General features: G+C 38.1%; 1 protein-coding gene across 3 annotated transcripts in view; it reads right to left on the bottom strand.

Moving 5' to 3' along the window:
• Positions 1-529: 529 nt before the first annotated feature.
• The window catches only part of HS2ST1 (heparan sulfate 2-O-sulfotransferase 1), a 170,003-nt gene continuing 149,148 nt past the window's right edge, over positions 530-21,384 (bottom strand). For 2 of the 3 annotated variants that reach the window (XM_015070378.3, XM_053214381.1), the window contains 4 exons: positions 14,658-14,796; positions 4,014-4,111; positions 2,389-2,546; positions 956-1,417 (listed from right to left, as the gene is read on the bottom strand). In XM_015070378.3, coding sequence (XP_014925864.1) covers positions 1,188-1,417; positions 2,389-2,546; positions 4,014-4,111; positions 14,658-14,796 — 625 coding nt within the window. In that variant the 3' untranslated portion in view covers positions 956-1,187. Of the gene's footprint in view, positions 1,418-2,388; positions 2,547-4,013; positions 4,112-14,657; positions 14,797-21,384 lie in introns of all 3 variants that reach the window. The other variant, XM_015070379.3, reaches the window with a different exon arrangement.

Raw genomic sequence — 21,384 nt, 5'->3', positions numbered from 1 at the left:
AAAAGTTACTGAAGTTCATTTCAGTGATGTCTTAACAGTAAAGTTAAATGAGAACTACAAGAACAGTAGGTCTGATGATTTTACTTGACTTCATAAAACGGGTGCAAAACCACTTTTACCTAATTACGTCTAACCTTTTGGTCCAAATACATAAAATATGCAATATTTACAGCATTTTCCTTTCTTTTTTTGTAAATGCAATGCTTTAAAACACATTATAAAGCACCTTAGTAAAAATAGTCTACAAGTAAAAGTACAGAAGAAGTAGGAAAATCCTACCCATACCACAGCTCACTAATGGAGTTATAATATGGAATCACCAATGTCAGTTTACTGCTTTACAAATAACCCATGGGGGAACAAATACTAAACTTACTTTTTTGATATTAATGTGTGGAAGTCTTAAACTAAAACGTCAGCATTCTTTGAAGTGTCTCCCCAGTCTTAGGTAGTGGGGAGACAGGAATGAGAAATACTGCTTTGATTATTTTAAAATTGGTTTTTAACACTAAAGATCTTTTTTTTTAAAAAACAATATTAAAATGGCCTACATAAATATGGGCAATTCCAACTACAGCAGAGACATTCTCAGCAAACAGGATCAAACATTCCAGGAAATTTCATGAGACAGGATTCACGAAAACAAAGCACACACTGCCCAACAGTTAATAACACTATTTGGTACAGGTGTGTATCTCGAACCTCCAGGTGAAGGTGGAAGTAGCAAATGGACTCATCTTCATTCATGGTTAGTTGGGAAAAAAATGCTTTATCAAAAAGGGAGTATCAGAACTTTTTTGTGAAATTGTATTTAGCCTCTGACTAGACCTGCTATGTGTTGATTTTTAGGTGATGTGTAGGCTTTTTTTTCCAGGGAGGAGATGATAACTTCCATGAAAATGTAACCAGGGGGGAAAGAACGAAAGAAAGAACGAAAGAAAGACGAAAGAAAGAACGAAAGAAAGAACGAACGAATGAACGAAAGAAAGAAAGGCTGAAACTTAAACCTCTCAGGCCACTGAAACTTACCAGCCAGTATCTACTTCCTCGGTGTTTCTGTCTGTTTCCTAACTTGGCTCAATACAAATTGTCTTATACACCTATCAGCAACCGAGCTGTAGAGCTGAGAACTAAGGTGAAGACAGGGTCAAAGTTTTAGTTCAAGAATCGAACAGTCACACCTGTAGTCAGTTCGATTTAGGGTAAATCTTTTCATAGAAAAAGTTTTGTGCGAGGATGTAGAGGTCTCCGTCTTTTTCTCGTACGGCGTGGGCTCTGATGAACTGGAACTGCTCCAGAGCAAACTCATAGAACTCATTCTCCATTTTCCATATGTCAGATTGCTGCAGTTTTGCAATGGTTTGTTTAGTGGGGAGCTTCTTCTCCGTGGTTTTCCTAAGATGAGATTTCTTTCCTACTTACAAATGAGAAAGAGAAGAGGTAAATACTTGTGAGAACAAACGATGGATGCTTCTTTATGTGAAAAGATGAAGTCAATGTGGCACATTGAAGGGCGGGTAACAACTGTTTTGCATTAATATCATTCAGACAAAAATGGTGCCCTGAACCTACCAGAACTGTGATTTACTCCTTCATAATGTAAATCCTCAACCTGTTTACAGACTTAATTAGCTGTCAAATAATAAAAATAAGGATCACCATCAGTAAAGAGTAGGCTGTCACCTTACATGCTGTAATCTCAAATGCTTGGTGTTCTGACTAGTTTATTTTTTAAAATATGACAAAATATCTAACTAAATACTAGTTAGATATTCAAATATTCAAACTAAATGCTAGTTTTACCATAACCTGCATTCTCTATGTGTTAGAAGCTAGGGCCCATGCATACTCTAGGAAGGGTTGCTAGACTGCATCTTCGCAAAGAACAGCGGAAAAAAATCAGAATCAGACTGGACCAGAGCACTGTCACTTTTGGCTATGTCACACTGTCAAGGCTGCTGAAGCACACTTAACCATGACAGACACAGCACATGCTGATGATCATCATGAACGTGACTCAGTCTCACCATCCCACCCCTACTTTAAACAGCGTTTGGCCCGTAGATCTAAGGTGCAATATGGTCATAATGTTTGGTATCTGCCATTAGTTAATATTACTAAGGCTGGTTCTGCAGATCATATTTTTCCACTATTCCTACAACGCCTTCTAATTATCATCTAATGCATGTTTATTCAAAAAATATTTTGTGTGTGTGTGTGTGTGCCAGGCACTGTTTTGTATTGAAAATGGTAAGAAGAAATAGGCAATATACCTGCTTTTCTGGACTTATTTCTTGTGCTTTAGTCAAGAAACTGAAATGACACATATTTTTCAAGTTGCAAACAAAGTTAAGGACAGCTTACAAAAGAAACCCATCCTTTGTATACCTGTACGGTAGAGTTCTGTAGCACCCCTGAAGAACCGGGGCAAAGCTGCCTCCAGTAACATGATAAAATCTTCAAGCTCTTCAGTAACTCCCACCAGAAAGTACTCATTAATTAGGTTATACTTGGCTTGATCCATGGCCCACCTGCTTCCCACATTCCTAAAACCAAAGAAAAGGAATTAAAAACCTGGCTGTGAAATCTGCTAAGAACTTTTGATGCCTCTGACCCTATGTATTACGGAGGAAACAAACACATGTCCATCCAAAGCCTTAATGCTCTTTTATTAATGTTCCTCGTGGGGAGGGGGGTACTTGATTTCAAAGGTCCCTCCCACTTCTATGAATCTATGGAACAAACTAAAAAAGTTCAATTAAAATCTTCTCAATAATGTCCAAAAGAGCAATACCCTTTATTGCTCTAAGGTCGGCAAACTTTTTCTGTAAAGTGCCAGAGAGTAATAAATACCTTAGGCTTTGCAGGCCATATGTTCTTGGTCACAATTATTTAACTTTGCTTTTGCAGAATAAAAACAGACAATAAGTAAATAAATGGAGATGGCTGTGTTCTAGTAAAACTTTATAAAACCAGGTGATGGGCCAAATTTGGTCTCCAGGTTGTAATCTGTCAATCCCTGTTCTAAGGAAATGACTAAAAATTGAGAAGATGTTCTTCCTATGCTTGTTATGCTGTTATTATGCTCTGATATAATCTATTAAGAACTTAAGGCGCATAGTGATCCAGTAACATGTCTCAAACAATGAGGAAAAGAATGAAGGCATTCTTTGCATTTCTCGCCACAGTTTAAGGAAGATACTAACTTTGTGTTCCTTTCTAGTTTTCCTATTAAAATGATTGATTAGAACATATAAATATGTATAAAAATGTGTCATTTTTTTAAACTGTAAACTCTGCACATGCTGAGGAAATAAACTCTTTATTGAAGATAAAATACCTTTTTATTTTCCACCTCACGTTTATTGGTAAACTAGACCACAACCATAATGTTGGCTTCTCTCAAAGTAAAAAGTCAGTTAATAGGAAAACCTGGTGAATGATTTACCTGCTAAGCCTTTTCTTGATCTAACGTGAGTGGCTAAAACAATAAGCTTAGGAGAAAACGAGGTTTATGAAATAACCCCTGAACTCTAAATGAAGAGCTCTGCTGGAATAGGGCAAAACATGTAACACCAAAAACAAAAAAATAAAAACCAGCATCTGATGGGGTGCCTGGGTGGCTCCGTCAGTGAAGTGTCCGATTCCTGATCTTGGCTTGGGTCATGATCTCACAATTCGCGGGCCTGAGCCCTGCACTGGGCTCTGCACTAACAGCACAAATGGGCCTCCATGGAATTCTGTCTCTCTCCCTCTTTCAAAATAAAGAAATAAACTTAAAAAAATAAAAACCAGCATCTGAGAAAACATTGCAAGGATAAGATGTATGAAGAAACTTTTCAATGCACTTAAAGGTAACTATAAAACTAGAAATTACTTAATTACACGTTATTTTTAGCCTGGTCTTTCACTAATTTCCCTATACCTAGCCCTTGACGAATACATTCACACTTGTGAAATACAGATGCTAGAGAAAACAAAGAAGAGCATCAATTTAAGCTTTATCTCCCTACCAGCATTCCGAGCTGTGGCCGCAGAAGAATGGGATTTGAAGCCAGAGCTTCTCCGGAGCACAGTCTGAGCCGCCCTCAGCTACACATTCATCAAAGGTCTGGAATAAACACAAAGCAGCACACATGAGCCCTAAACCCAGGTCTCACCTATCAACTACCCTAACAGGGTAAGTAAGTCATTGAATACACGAGGAGCAGCAGGTGGAACGAGCTAGTGAACTAAAGAGATGGGTGGGTTATGAAAATATACTTAAGATACTGAGGAAAATACATGGATTTTCCTCCCGTCTTTGTTTTATGCCAATCAATGTATATAAGAGGGCTTTTTTTTTTTTGACTGCATGACTTGAACCCTCTCCCCCACTTCAGATAATTTGTCCTTGAGTGTAAATACTGGTTTATGTTGAATTTGTGTATTTGTAATTTCTATCCCCCTTAGGAAATTAAATAAAAATAAAGCTAAAGATACTCTATGTGAAATAACCATTTGAGAAGAATATAAAGTAGGGCTACACTTAAGTCTTCTCTCCTTTTCTCATTAAAGCAAACAAAAGCTCGTTGTACAAAAAGCAGAAATGACCTCAGACACTTATGACTTGCGTGCCCTCCTGTCCATGGTATCTGACTGAATTAGTTAAAAGGGAAAGAGACTCACAGGGTATGAACGTAAAATTAATCAACTCCACTTCCTCAAGCACTTACTATCTGCCACAGGCATTTTAACAGTAGGCCCTGTCTACCTGAAATGACACTGAGATACCAGAGAGCAAACTTGGGAACTCGGGTTGTGGTGATGAGACACCCACAAATGCCACCTGTTATTTCTGAGAGGACAAAGTGTGAAAGAGTGGAGTCAAGGCTCTTGAGTTTCTAGAAGCAGGTTTGACCATATTTCAAGTAAGTCTTTAAGGACTCCAAACCTCAGTTTCTAATCTATGCAATTAGATAAACTCAAAGGGCCCTTTCAACCAAAAATCTGAGAACAGGGCAAAAAAATCTTTACACCCAGTGTTGGGTAGTCTCTTTATTCTGGCAACATTCAAAAGACAACAGCAAACACAGTCCACAATCTGCCCATTTCTTTTACCGATGACCTCTTCCATGATACAGTAAAAAGATCTATGACTTGGGTTTGAACCCTGAACCCAGAAAATCTAAGTTTTGTGTTTGTTCCTTATCTAAAAAAGCAGGACAGGATCTTACTTTGAGGAAGAAATAAAATCATGGATGTAAAAGAATCTACCACAGCGACTGGTTCACTGTAGGCATTTGATAAACAGAATGTATCTATGTCTGTGCTTGTCTCTCTCCCCTCCTCCCTAATAGTCAAGTACAATGTCTTGTTGGTTCTTGTTCTCCTTGACCTTCACAGCATTTGACCACCCTCTCCTTTCTGAAATCTCCTGGTTTCTCTGCCCCTAAGAGATTCTTGTTTATTTCTTTGGACACTGCCCTTTCTGGCTTTGCTGGTTCTCTGTACCTTTCTGAATGTATTATTATTATCTTCTTTGAAGGCATGTTTTGGTCCTCCTAATAGTTACGGAAATTCATCTCAACTATCTTCTCTTTGCCCACTCCCTTCCTTAGCTTATTCACATTTCCTACTTCCTTGGCTTCATTTATAATGTCTAGGCAAATAACTTCCAAATCTGTACCTCCAGATCCATTACTTTTCATCTTCTAATACCTCGTGTGCATTTTCATTTGAATTTCCACTATTACCTCATACTCAATACTTCAGGCAACAGAATTACACTGCCTGTGTAATTCAGACTGAAGATCTCAGAACATTTCCTAACACTTCCTTCTTCTCTCTCCCCTAACATCATTGAGGTCATGTCTTTCCAATCTATCTTTTCTTTTTTCAACCTTGCTTTTATCAGGGTCCCACAATGCTGTGTTTCCATTGTTACAATCACTTTCTAATGGGCTCCCCACCTTCCTCCCTTCAACCTGTTCTGTACAGGCATCAGATTAGTGGAAGGAGTCACTTGTAACTTCCTCTACTCAGAAACCCTCAATGGTTTCCGGTGTGTCAACAACAACAAAAAAAATCCAAATTTTTTATTCTGGCTTTAAGAAATGCTTCATACTCTGCCCTCAATATGCTAGTCTAGCTCATCTCCATGTGTAACTTCCATCTTTACCAGATTAGCCTGTTTTGTAGTTTCTCAAGCATGTGATATGTACCTTAAATCTATATACTTTTGTTGACTACATTTACTTCCTCTGAAAGTGCCTTCCTTCTACCATTGTAGTTTACTTGAAGCTACTCTCTCCAATGATTCTGGCCCAAAGTGACTCTTACCTTCTTTGGACTCATATAAATTAATGATATACTGCCTTGTAATAGCCATCTCTTAGGATCCAGGTATGTGTATCTACATATATATCCTTACCTGAAGAACTTGCTTCATGTACTTTTTTTTTTTATGTGTGTTATGTTCTCTCTCCTCAACTACAAAGAGAAGTTCTTTGAGGGATCATGCAGTATGCATTTGTGTCCTTTACCGCACACAATCTACTGCCAAGCAAATCGTCTGCACAATCAGTAGTTGTAAATGCACTGCAGGGAACTTACATAAATACTAAAGGCACAGTTCCAGTGAGGACGAAGATAGGGGCAGTAACATCTTTTCATGAAGCATTTTGACAGTCCTTAGAGTTCTCTCAAATTCTCTTAGGATCTCTCTATAGCTAGATACACAAACACAAATTATATATACACAAATAAAGTGAAAACACCTCAGTTTACTCTTCAGACTCAATAAACCCCATTTTAGTGGCCATAACGTTATTGCTCAATCTTACTAGATGGTCTGACTTAGATGTGCTGGCCTAAATCACTTCCTAAAAAGTAGTTTTATTATCATTTATGCCAACTTGTAGCTCATAAAAATAAAACAACTGATGTATGTATCTCTACCATGTTCCAATTTCCAAGAAATCTTTGGCTCAATGAACTGAGTGATGATATATTGGAAGGTTTCTGACTCCATGCCTATCCAATTTAAAAAAGATCCTAGATCATAGTGAGGTGCCTCTGAAGCTCAGAAGAAGCACTCTGCTTCTTTACGCCTCTATCTGATTAAAGTCCCAGATAGAAAATAAATGAATTATTAAGGTGATTGTGGGTGAATGCACAATCTCTACCACCATTTTGTGTAAGACTCAAACATTAAAAAGATTTTGCTTAAATATAAGAAACTAGGATATTAAAATACTGCAGTATTTTTTCTTCCTTTTTTAATTTTTAAATTTTTAAGTGACCTCTACACATAATGTGGGGCTCGAATTTACAATCCTGTGATCAAGGATAATATGCTCTACCGACTGACCAGCCAGGCGCCCCTAAATGCTACAGTATTAGAAGTTTCCAGAGTTGCTCTGTGGACAACTTTGGGAATTTATCCACTATTGGAATTAAAACAGATTAATGAATAAGCATGTATTAAATTCTATAGTTAGCCAACTCCGAATTCCTGTGCTCAACTCTTGAAGTATTTTTGTATTTCAAATAAAAAAAATGTGTAGATATTCTTCAAATCTACTTTTGGGAAGTGATTTTAAATCTGCTAGCCCATTCTGGGAGTCTCCCAAAATCCATTCTTCCAGAGTCATAGAAATTTACCTTCTCTTACAGTTAGGTATAGCCATGTGACTAAGCTCCTGTCAGTGCATTGGAGGCAGAAGTGATGTGAACAGGTTCTGGGTCATTTGGTTATTAAAAGGAAACTGCGGGGCTCCTGGGTGGCTCAGTCGGTTGAGCGTCCGACTTCGGCTCAGGTCATGATCTCGCGGTCTATGAGTTCGAGCCCCATGTCGGGCTCTGTGCTGACAGCTCAGAGCCTGGAGCCTGCTTCAGAGTCTGTGTCTCCCTCTCTCTCTGCCCCTCCCCCGCTCATGGTCTTTGGACTGTCTGTCTGTCTCTCTCTCTCTGTCAAAAGTAAATAAAACATTAAAAAAATAATAATAAAATAAAAAGGAAATTGCTTGCCTTCTACTTCCTTTCTTCCCACAAGCGAGAAGGCAGATATAGTGGTGACCCAAATCCAACCAAGCACATAAGGACAATGTCTTAAAGAACAGCACAATAACAATATGGAAGGAACCTAGGTCCCTGAATAACAGTGTGGAGCTTAGTTGCTCTAAGAGCCTGGGCCCCTCACTTTTAGGGTTTTAAGTATAAAAATATTAGTTAAATTATTTGGACTTCTTTCTTTTAGAAGCTTAGCATCTATTTTAACTAGTTCACCTACCAAATATTTTATTAGACAATATAAAGGTGGAAAAACAGATCGGGTTTTGCCTCCTATGTGGTTCCTTCTTATCATTTGGGGGCAGAGTTTTGCTCCCATCAACTAAAAGAGACGATCTAAACATGGCCAGTAGCAAGGAAGACATGGAGGAAACAACGGACTATGAATAATAAAAAACTGGTGAACGTACATGAGTGTGCCATGTCTTAGCATAACAGAAATTCTCCCATTTCTACATAAATATCTGATGAATAAAGTAAAGCATTTCCTAGCAAGAGAAACCAAATTAAGATAACTCAATACCACCTTTAGCACATCACCCTGATAAACTGGTCCACTAAGATTTTAATCAAGATGAGCTGTTTCACTGACTCCTCTACAGTGACATTAGTACTTGGGTTTCTGTATTCATAGCAGAACATGCCATTCAAATGCATGGTCATCAAAATTTTCCTGCTTACCTGCTAGCTTTTATTAGCTTTGCACACATTTTTGGTCATATTTCAGAAATAGGATTTTCTATACATAAATCTTTTTCTCTTATAAAATTTCAAGTCCTTAAGATAAAAGGCAAAAACAAATAAAAACACTCCAGACTCTGTTCCTCTCCCACAAAACCTGGTTCAGTACACCAAAGAAACAAAAAATTATGATCACCTTTTTCACTTAAAAGCCATCTTTGTTTACAAAGAACAATTTTTTTGTCGACAAGATACAGATATTTTTAAAAGCATGAAAGTCCAAATATTCTCTAGACTATTTAGATTATTAGTTTAGATACTTAACTCTTAAAATTGAAGTTTAAAAAAAATTAATCAAAATTTGATGCTTGATAGTGATGACAATTATATTTACATTCAAACCCTTTTCTGCAAATGAACTTACATAGAAAACCAAAGCTAAGAGTAAGCTCCCTCAATTTCCTGCTTAGAGAAAAGCTTATCTGCATCTCTAGCCCCCTGCTGCCCTCATATTTAAGGAGGTGTTTCCTTCTCCTATCTTTGAATACCATCCTCACCCCTTTCTAAGACCCTGCTCTATCAATTTTCTCTACTCTCCTGTATCACCCATCACCCCTGCTCCCTTTGGATATATAATATGCCCAAGTGTCTGTCATCTTAAAGAAACATTTCCTGATGTGTTTTGTTCCTTCTAAAGCCAAACTTCTATCTCAAGAGTAGTCTTTCCTCTCAGTCTTAACTTCATTTCTCAGTTACTCCTTGACCCTTTGGATTCTACTTACATTACTTTCTCAAACATCCCTAATGACCTCCCCATTGACAAATCTAAGGGACAATTTTAAATCCCCAATGCGCTAACTTCTTTGCAATGGAAATTATTTTCCCACCTATTTCAAGGACCTCATTCAAGGACCTGATTCTCTGGACCTCAGTCCCCCTGGCCGTGCTCCTCTTTCTCTGCCTACCCCTTAAACGCCAGCAGTCCCCAGAACTACATACTTGCTCCCCCTCACTTTCTTCTTTCTTTTTCATTTGGTCCTCTTTTCACATTCTATATGTCTTCCAAGTGCAATTTCATTCAATCTCTTGTTTCAATTCCCACCTAATGTTGCTAACTCCCAAATCTATAGTTTAGTTTAGACCTATTTCTTGAGATACAAATACAATTTCTAGTGGCTAACTCCACTTACTTCTACATGACTAAAGATAATGTCCAGTTTGAACTCATCATCTCTTTCTTAAACTCCTGTTTTCTCTCTTTTGGTGAAAGGAAACACCTATGGTTCAATCAGAAACCTGGGAAGAAGATAAGTCAAGGCTGACTCTGGGTTGTGTACCTTTTACTGAGCTGTAAAGAATTATATTGCTTTCCTGTGATGCTTTTTCTATATAATAAAATACTTTCTATGCAAACAGTAATTTCTCACATGCCTTTATGAGACAGAATAGTAAAATTCATGCTCTATATACAAACCATGGTCAGGGGGTTGTGAATTGCTAAGAACTTCGGAGGCGATATTTTGTAAGTTAATGGCAGGATCAGGTAGTACGGATTTCTTCTAAACTTATTACTATCTTTTATAAGTTAACACATATTTTTAGGTAGAATATTCTAAATTCACTATTATACAGCAGCTGTCAATTAAGTCTAGTTAATTTAGAGTAAGAAATAAAAAGAATACAAATTGGGGTAGGAATTGTAATCCCTGGGACCACTGAGTACTTAACAACATAAACTGACTCTCCTTCAGATTGTTATTTACAGCAAGTTAACTACTCTAAGAATAACCCCACCTTGGTGTTCTGCTAATAAAACAATAGTTAATAAAAAAATGTTTAACAATCTATAGGGGAGTTCAAACCTGAAAGATTTATAAAATAAATTTTACATATTTAGAAAATGTGAGTGATGAGAATTATAGGTGCAGTTAATATTATTTAGAAGCCACAGGAAGGCCTACATTGAAAGAAGGACTGAGAGACAAACCATGGTTATTCAAACTTGGATATTTGGTAGATATTTTCTCCAAATCAACAGTGTACCTGTCACTCGGCAGAAAACGACAGTGTTAGTAGCTCAGTGTTTTCAAATGGTGACATCTGGCAATGTCTGGAGACATTTTTGGTTTTCGCAGTGGGTGGCGGTGGGGGGGGGGGGGAAAGGGGGACAGGATGCTGCTAGTCAATGATCAGAGCTGCTGGTAAACATCCTACATGTATAGGCAGCCCCTCACAACAAGCAGTTGTCTGGCCCAAAACAACAGTGTTGAGGCTGAGAATTCTGTGGCAGTGACAAAAGTTAAGCTTTCAAACAAATAAATAAAATTTCAGAAAACTTGATCTGCCACCGTAAGTTTGACAGTTTCCCAATACTTAAAGACTTCTCTGATGTGATCAGTGGTGATATTAATGAATAGTCTTATATTCTGGTACTATATAATCAAATGCGTCAACATTTGGAAGGTCCACATAACTCAGTGTGTGTGAATATGTTTCCAATGACCAATGCATGATGTTACAAAATTATGCTCTGTTAAAAAATCCATTCAAAGTATAAAATGTATCAATGGATTTTAATGTAGCAGAGCATAAAAAGTTCACCGCTGTGTTTTCAGATTCCGCACTTCAAAGACTTTAAGAAACTACTACTTCCCAGGTTTTAGTGTAATATTAAGAAGAACATCTATAATCTTCTAAAAAGGCTATTAAAATCCTCCCTTTTCCAATTACGTATCTGTGCAAATCTGGATTTTCTTTATATACTTCAACCAAAGGAACATATTCAACAGACTGGTTCAGTAGCAAATATGAAAATCCAACTGTCCATATTAAGCCAGATATTGTAAAAAAACTTGCAAATATGTAAGATACAACTCTGTATTTTTTTGAAAATGGTTATTTGCACTAAAATATATTATTTATGATACCATATGATGGGCTTCCAACTGTTACCTTTAAATTAATATTTTCTAAATTTCCCAGCAAATTGATACATTTATTGATACTGCTAAATATCAACAGCTGTAACCCACACAAACAAAAGCTTTTTCCAGATCCTTAATAATTTTTAAGAGCAAAAGGAGATCTGACACTATGAAGTTTGAGAATCACTGATTTCTCTATATAGGTTTTTATTGCTTATCTTTAGGTTATTTAATATCCCTACTTTCCAGATGCTGGCCAGAGATTATACTAAAGCAAAACTCCAGTTACAAAATACAAAGAACAGAGTATTTGAAATTTCCCAAATAAATCTTTTGTTCCTTACAAGATCAACTGAAAGCTGTCATAGGCATGCATATGCCTGAAATGTGTTTGAAATGACTGTTTGGCAGTGTAAGGAGGGAGCAATGTAGATTACGGAGTACTGCAGTTTAAAACATAATAGTTGCATATTATCTGATATGCTTCCAAGCATCACTTGAGATGTCAACAATATACAGTTTAATGGAAGTGAAGCCAATGCAAGGTATTTCCAACCTTTGCCAGGTACTTCCTGCGTCATTACAGCCACCTTTTAATCCCCCTTATCTTCAAGTGCCCTGCCATTTAAAAAATGTTATATGCCATGCAGTCTTATCAACTCTATGGATACGAGTTTATTAATTAATGAAAGCTCTTGCCAGTTAGATATGGAGTTATTTGTAATAAAACAACATCATACAGGTTTAGGTCCGAGAATGTTGCCAACACTTGTGTCATGAGAAAGAAGCCAAATTATTAAAAATGTATATTTCAATACGTTTCAAGACCAAAAAGTCCATTTTGCCTATCATAAGATGAAGTAATTGTTGTAATAAAGCATTTGTATACGGCCCTGTACTCATGAGAATTAAGGTAATAGCATTGTGTTGATGTTACTAATATTACATCTAAATACAGATATGTATTAATATGTATTTTATGATGACATAAAAAGACAAAAACAAAAACAAACCAAGCCCTATAATATCAGGGGGAAGAATGGTTAAGTCTCTAGGCTTGAGAGGGCGTATCTACTTGAAACTTTCAAATATGAAAGGAAAATGCCTGAAGTTTTCTGTGGGCATTGAAAATGCCACTTTGGAACAACTCTCACATACAAATGTTGGGTAGCATCTGGCATTCCCTCCCTCCTTTATAAAGGGTACAGGGGGCTTAAGACTGTGAGCTCTGGAATTAGAGTACTTGGGTTTAAATTCCAGCTCTACCATTTACTGGTAGCATTAACACTGGGCACGGTACTTAACCTTTCTGTGCCTCAACTTCCCCATCTGTAAAGTGGAGACAATAACAGTACCCACCCTACAGAAATGCTGTACAGGCTACCTGAAAAAATACATATATATATAAGTTAAAACAGTACCTGATGCACAATAAGCACTCAATAGATGTGAACTATTATTGTTGTTATATTAAGTGTTATTATTACCTAATTCCCCAAACTACATAGGGCAGTAACCACTAAACCATGGTATCCAGGGCTGACAGTGACAGACAGTACATGTAGGAACCTCTGTGACTGTAAATCTTTTCCTTACTGACATTAATATTCCTTTGGTGAAAGGAGGGAGATGAATACTAACATTTACTGAGTAAAAAGAGTGTAAATGAGAAGGCTAAACTTTTAAAACACTAAAGGAAGGAAAGGAGAAAGAAGCATTAAAGTGAATTTAGAAATAACTATCAATAAACTGTGAAGTACTAGGTCACAAAAGAGTTTTATTATTAGATTTTATAAAGAAAGTAAATAAAAGGAAATCACCTGCTCACGTGACACAGAAAGCCCATCTAACTTAAGAGAAAAAGTAATTGTTGGATGTTAATTATTATATCCAGTATCTAGCATCATGATTACGCAATTCTTTACATAAAAGAATACATTAAAAGGTGTAGAATTCACTCATTCAACTCATTTGCCAGGCACTTAACAGATGAACTGGGCACTGTGCTAAACACTAGGGAAACAGGGAGGAATGAAATATAGCCCCTGCTTCAGGGAGCTGACAAGCTTTTAGAGAAGACATACATGTAAACAAATAACTCAAATATCACAAATAAATGCTTTAAAAAAGGGTCTGAATGGAGTGCCCTGGGAGCCTTAAAAAGGACACGGCTAACTGCTTATGGGGCACCAGAAAAGACTTTGTCTAACAGTTAACATTTGAGCTGGACCTTAAAAGTGGACAGTTTTCCAGAGTGAAGGAGAGACATTCTAAATACGGGGACAACACGTGCGCCAAAATTATGAAGGAATAATAAGTTTGGAGGACGGTGACATTTCATGTGGCTGAAGCACCGGGTGCCTGAGGGAAAATGAGGCAGGAGAAGTCGGTCTTGGGTTTCATCAGATGGTGTCTCCTGTGCCTTGGGCAGACTTGTGAGCAATGGGGTCCCAGTAAAGGTGTTCCACCAGAAAACTGACAAATCAGTTTGGTTTCTCAGAAAAATAACTCTGGTGCTACTCTGGAGGAGCACTTAAATAGAAGACAACCCAAATCTGAATGTGCTTATTAATAAGTAAGATTATTCGCATCTTGCCTGAAGAAAACAGCTGCTTTGGCGAAACAGTGTTCCTAAACCAATGAGCACAAATCAATATAAACTGCCATCATTAAGACTAAGAGAACCAAAGTACTTACTCAAAACCATCATACGAATGAATAATTATAATGGTCTCATAGAAAACGGTTAGTTAGGACTATTGTAAAAGAAATATTCAGCTCTAGAACTAAGGTAAAATATTTTTTAAATGACAAAAAATTATGTGTACTCCAAAATATCAACTATATTTTACTTTTGCTTCTTTATACTTTTGGGTTCTTTTCAAAATTTCCACAATAAGCTAGTAGTACCTTCATAATGAATAATAAATTTTAAAGGCAATTATTCACTGCAGTTGATAAACAATTACCTTCATAAACATCTTAAAACTTAACTATTACCTTTTTGTCTCCTTGTTTTCGTCTTCTTAACCCTGGTCTATAATCATCTCCGAATCTCAGAAAATAATAGTAAGAAACTAGCCTCTCAATAGGATCCCTTATAACATTAATGTAAATTGGCTTCTTCTTCACACCAAATCTGAAACAGAACAAAACGTAAAAGGTGAAATCTATGTTGTCATCTGTTTTGGGGTGTCCTGAAATTGTAAGTTTGAGGTATTACTTCTATACGGAAAGAAGAATGTGCATTTATTTAAATAAAATAGACTATGTGGAGATTAGGAAACAGTTTATGATTATTTGTTACAATATAATAACCAGGAAATAAGAATTTAAAAATCACTGCTGAAGATAAAGAAGGGAAATTTGGACAAAAATAATTTTTTAAAATTTTACTGGCAAGAATTACATAAAACATCTTAATTTTATATAGCAATGATTTCTCATTTCTGGCCCACCAAACCAGACAAACATTATCAACGGATACAGCATTAAGTCCACACAATATGACCACTGGAGTCAACCTTCTGCTCTTGCTGATTTTATTTTTATTATTATTTTTTTAAATCTTCATTTATTTTTGAGAGAGAAAGAGAGAGCGTGAGCTAGGGAGGGGCAGAGAGAGAGGGAGACACAAAATCTGAAGCAGGCTCCAGGCTCCGAGCTGTCAGCACAGAGCCCGACACAGGGCTCAAACTCATGGACCGCGAGATCATGACCTGAGCCGAAGTCGGACGCTTAACAAACTGAGCCACCCAGGCGCCCCATGCTCTTGCTGATTTTAAAGACAAGAGTGAAAGCCATTTGGTTTCAGCACTGTTTCCTTGGGGAATGAGAAAGAGTTGAAGGAACAAAGGAAACACAGAAGGCTTTTACTTTAGCAACCCATGCAGCCCCTAGAATTGTCCAGCTGGCTCCTGTTCTAACATCCTCACTTGTCCCAGTCTTGAAACCTTCGTGTTATCTTGATCTCTACTTTCCTTTATTCTTCACTTAGTACAGTTACCAAGTCCTTTGATTTTTTTCTGCTGCTGGCTTCCCCACAGATCTGTCCTGTCCTCATCATTCCCTTCCTTTCCACCACCGCCCTCTCCCAAGGTCTCTGGTTTGGATTACTGCAATAACCTTGCTGGTTTTCTTGCATCAGTGTTTCTCCCTTCCAACCTACCTTTTAGAGCAATTCCCAACTGATATTCCTAAAACACCATTTATTAGATCACTCCTCTTAGAAACATGAAATAACTCTACTGTTTATGTTGACATCGAATCCAAACTCCTTTGCCTGGCTGCTAACGTCTTCTGGCCTATGTCTCAGGCACCACCTTATTGACCTAACTGTATTTTTAACTGTCCTCAGTGAAGAAGCCAGCTGTTATGGTTAGGCCCACCTCTTCTACCTCCCCCAACTTATCACAGTTACTCCTCTTCCTCCTTGCGTGCCTTCGCTCATTTGGTCTTCCTTAACCAGAATGCCAGTCTCATTTTTCCATTTTTTTCTGTCACATTAATTAATTTAAAGAAACACTTTTTTGCATATGCCAGCACTATTATAATATGAAGAGTACAGCCATGGCAAAACAAATTCCTTGGCTTTGTGGAGCCAACGCTCTACTTGGGAGAGACAACATAAACATAGTAAAAAGTACTAAGGAAAAGAATGAAGGGAAAGGAACAGGGACTGCCAGGAGAGGTGGGAAGAGTACAGTTCAGAAATAGGGTTTTCCAGGAAGGCCTCACTACATGATAGGAGGGAGCCATGTAGATGAAAGTGTTTCAGGAAGATGGAACTCCAGGAGTATGAAGCCCTTTAAGCAGCTAGGTGCCAGGTGTTCTCAAGGAATAGCAAGATGGGCCTGGCTGCAGCAGAATCAGAAATGGAGAGAGAAAGGGGGTGGGGTGGAGGAAATGCAGATCATGTGGGCCCCATAGATCTTTATGAGCATCAGGACGGCAGCCTGACTGAGTCAGCAGGGAAGTATCATTATGGGATGTAATGTACAGCATGGTGACTGTGGTTACCAACACTGTATGGTAAACTTGAAAGTTGCTATGAGAGTAGATTTTTGAAAAGTTCTCACCGTAACAGCAGCAACAGATGGAAATTATTTGAGGGGAAGGATGTGTTAACTAACCTTATTGTGGTAAACATTTGACAATATATACGTGCATCAAATCATCACACTGTACACTTTGAACTTACACAACGTATATCAATATATCTCAATAAAGCAGGAGGGGAAAAAACAACCATTGGCTGCTGTTTTGGAGCAAACACAGAGGGCTAATAATGCAATCTTGTAAAGTCTAGACAGCCTGTGGCACACGGTACTATCTGCTTTCACGGACACCTGCACCCAGGAGCTACTGCTCTCAGGCAAGTCTATCCACTGCTTATCTTACTCGTGCTTGTCTTATAAGTTGAGCATTTTCTCCTTAGCACCATGATCAACCATTTGAGAATAGGCACAGTACTCTACATTTCTTTTTATAGATTTCACAAGGCCTAGTATACATAAATACTTGCCCACTGATTAATTAGTACTAATTTGAAAGATTAGAAAAATACTAACAATCTCTCTGAAAATAAGAATCACGATGAGAAATGATAAAACTAAGCCTGGGTTGTAGGACTCTGGTAAGAGACAAGTGAAAGTTGCTTATTCTTTTAAACCACTCCTGGTATGTCCACTCATCTGTCCACAGAAACCTTCATTTTAGTGAACAGCTTAGAATTTAAATTTCCCTTCTTACTAAAATCTTTTTCCGAAGGCACTAAAAAGCAAATAGTTAAACTAACCAACCATGTCTCCCCCTTATTTCTGCCTACTGCAATCAATGTCTTACACACAGCGGGCATTCTATAAATGTTTTATACTTAATTCTTAAGCAAATGAGTAGTGAAAGAGACTACAGATAAGAGAAAAAGCAAGGTGCCTGGATGACTGGATTCTTTCAGTCTCTAAATTACTGAAAATTAACTAAACAGGAAGTTTCTAACCTACAAATAAGCTGTATTCTACAAGAACCGTTGGGTGTGTAAAAAGTGGTCAACTGTCTTGAATTTCAGTTCTTTTCTCACCATTAACACTTAAGGGCACTAAAATTTGTGTTCACATGGAAATACTGAAAACTACAGAGAATCCTTTTGTAAAACATTAATTACAATATTACAGTTGTGAATTGTTGATCAGAATTGGGATGCATTTTTTTAAGTGAACAACTCGTAAAACTATAAAACCAATAATGCAGTAAAAATTTTTTTCACGATGTTTTAAAAGAGGAAACAATATCATTACAAATATATGGCACTGTCACACTGGGTATTACAGTAGAAGCTCCGTGAGGGCAGGACTGTTTCCCTCTTGTTCATGGCTTTGTTCCTAGTATTCAGCACAGTGCCAGACATACAAGTGTCAAATATCACAGAATTACACTGAACAGACTATTGGGAAGTAACCACTTAGGAAGCCTTTCGGTGGGACAGTGCACTCAGCAGTGAGAAGAGGTGGGGAGGCATCAGGAATACACAGGTGCTACATGAAATAAGTGGAAAGTCTTGTAACAGGAAGCAACAAGGAAGGGAAAGTACAAGATCGTGGGGTAAGGGCTCCAATCTTCAGACTGTGGGATTTCCTGGGAACCCCCTTACCATCTTCTCCATTATTAGCCACTGATGACTCTGAGTCATTCTCTTGGGAATTACCTCCTTCCCGTATCATCTTCCACCACTGTTTCCTCTTTTTTCCTTCCCCCTAAGTCCCCAACATGTGGGACAGACAGCAATTCTTACCAAGTGGCAGTGAAAAGGGGATATGGCACTTTACCAAATTCTCCTTGCTGTCTGGAAGATGACTTTCTGGAACATGGCTTTGGATGGCATTTACCTGTATGAAGTATGATTTCAATGAAATACATGAATGAATGAATGAATGAATGAATGAAACTCATTCTGAAGATGGATAAGACTACTGTTTATAAGGTAGGGTATGGTTATAAGGTAGGATATGGCTATATAGACAAGAAAGCAAGAGATTCTAACAGAAAACAGGCATGGTAAAAACAGCATCTGGACTGTTTAGCTCAGTTGGTTAGGAAACAGGCATACTTTTAGGTTTGTGGGTTTAATTCTTTTGCCAACCAGGTAGTTTTGTACAGGGGGAAGTGTTCTATGGTTGTAAACTCTGCCTTTAACCTGACCAGGCATCTGAACTGTTCCTCAGGAGGGCTCAGGTGGAAGAAGAGACAACCCATCTTCATTCCAAAAAATATAAACTATTATTATTGACCTGTTAGAACATGATCTTCCTAGGAAAAGAACAGCATCATTTGGTAGGCATCTGTAATGTTCTATAAAGATCAAAAGGCAAAAGTCTAATGTGAGCAGCAGGTTGGTAAGAAGACATTTTAGGAACCTTGCTCTTGCCACATCAGCATATGTGGAGTGACAAAGCATGGACACAAACTCGGCTCGTTTCTTTACAACCACACCCTACATATTTCGGATAGATGAGCAGGCATCAAGAATTGTCAATAGAGCAAGTACATACCCAGAACATCTGAAAGGAACCTTTTCAACAAGCTGGACAGATCTCAAAGAGGGCTGACCAGCCTTCAGGAAGCACAATGCTTTATGATTTCTGCTTCATACTAGGTGTAACATCTCTAGGAAAGCAGCAGCTTCACAGCTTAGATGGGACACTCCCATCTAATATATATTTATTCCAGACTCTCTTAGCCCTAAAGGGTTCACAGAAATTTCAAATCCTCCCCAGTGTGGCAGGTTCCCAGTGTCTTGTTTTGAAAATAGTATATGACCTGTTGGTATTTGTTGGTTCCGCTGGTGATGTTGTGATTTTTGTAGTAATTATTTATCTCTTAAAAAGGGCATTCATCTACTGTGCGTCTATTAAAATAGCCCAAATTTTAAAAAAAATTAAAAAAAGGTCTAACAATACCAAATGGTGGCAAGAATACACAGCACCTGGGCCTCCCATACATTGTTGGTGAGATTGCAGAGTAACACAGCCACATGAAAAAAGTTCTGCAGTGTCCTAGAGTTAACCATAAAATCTAGCAGTCCCACTTGTAGCTTTTACCCAAGAGAAACGAAGACATACGTTCACATAAAACCTGAGTGCAGGGGCGCCTGGGTGGCTCAGTCAGTTAAGCGTCCGACTTCAGCTCAGGTCATGATCTCACGGATTGTGGGTTCGAGCCCCATGTCGGGCTCTGCGCTGACAGCTCAGAGCCTAGAGCCTGCTTCGGATTCTGTGTCTCCCTCTCTCTCTGTCCCTGCCCTGTGCACGCTCTGTCTCTCTCTCTCTCTCCCTCAAAAATAAATAAAGATTAAAAAACAAAAACACAAGAAAACCTACGTGCAAATGTTTCCGCAGCTTTATTCATAATCAACAAAAGCTGGAAACCCAAATATGCAGAAACTGGTGAATGGATAAAGACTGTGGCATATGCACACAATGGAATACTACTCATCCAAGAATTAACTACCAATATGCATAAATATGCATAAATTGGATGCATGTCAAAAGTCTATGCTAAGTGAAAGAAGCCAAACTCAAAAGACCTGGTGACTAATTAAAAAGTATGTGGTGAAGAAAAGGGTTGTCCAAGAGGACTCTAGGTTCTGGCTTCGATGTCTTGATAAATAAACACAGGTAAACTTCCCAAAAGGGAATAATGGAGGCAAACACAAGAGTCTTGAGCAATACCTTAGCTGGAAACAGGAAGGGCCAGCACAGATTCAGGTAGGGAGAAGAAGAAAACACCGGTAGGACAATGTGGTAAATGAAAGGAGACAGAATTTTATTTTTTTATTTTGTTTTTTTTAAATTTTTTTTTAATGTTTATTTATTTTTGAGACAGAGAGAGACAGAGAATGAACAGGGGAGGGCCAGAGAGAGAGGGAGACACAGACTCTGAAGCAGGCTCCAGGCTCTGAGCTGCCAGCACAGAGCCCTATGCGGGGCTTGAACTCACGGACCGTGAGATCATGACCTGAGCCGAAGTCGGACGCTTAACCGACTGAGCCACCCAGGTGCCCCAAAAGGAGACAGAATTTTAAAAGAACGTTAACACTGCTTTGCGTGAGACACAGAACCTACTGCTTCATATACATTATCATATTTAATCCTCACAACCACCACGAAGTAGTTACTTTAATTATCTTCACTTTATAAAGGGGGAAAATGCAGACCTGAAGTAACGTGCTGGTAAGGAACCGAAGGGATTTAATTGCAGGTCTGGCTGGCTTCAGAGACAGCTCCCTAGCAGTCTACGGCATCAGTGTTGTAAAAATGGCTGGTGGTACGAGGTCAATAAAAAGGCAACTCTCGCATATCGCCTGTAATGATTAAAATAAGGAATGTTTCTCTAGTGTTGTGACGTATTTGTTGAAAGCTATAGAAAATGGTGCTGACTTCAACCGGCTCAGGAGAGAATTACAAGGTAAAATGGACAATCTCACATAAATCTATAGACCGACAAACTATATTAGGCCTAAAATATTGTCACTTTATTATTCTCTAGGATACCTTAGACCTAGTGAAGCACTCAGTTATGCGTCTCTTGTCCTGACGTATCTGTGCTTTACTGATTGACCTTAATTGTTCTGAAAAAGACAACAGGGGTGATGTGGACAAACCAAATGACAGTGATAAAAACCCATACTCTTTCCTGGGGACAACCACAAAGGTACACACCTGACATGTAC

This window comes from Acinonyx jubatus, chromosome C1 (assembly GCF_027475565.1).
Source record: "Acinonyx jubatus isolate Ajub_Pintada_27869175 chromosome C1, VMU_Ajub_asm_v1.0, whole genome shotgun sequence".
NCBI classification, from domain to species: Eukaryota; Metazoa; Chordata; class Mammalia; order Carnivora; family Felidae; genus Acinonyx; species Acinonyx jubatus.
This window is presented reverse-complemented; position numbering and strand designations above follow the sequence as displayed.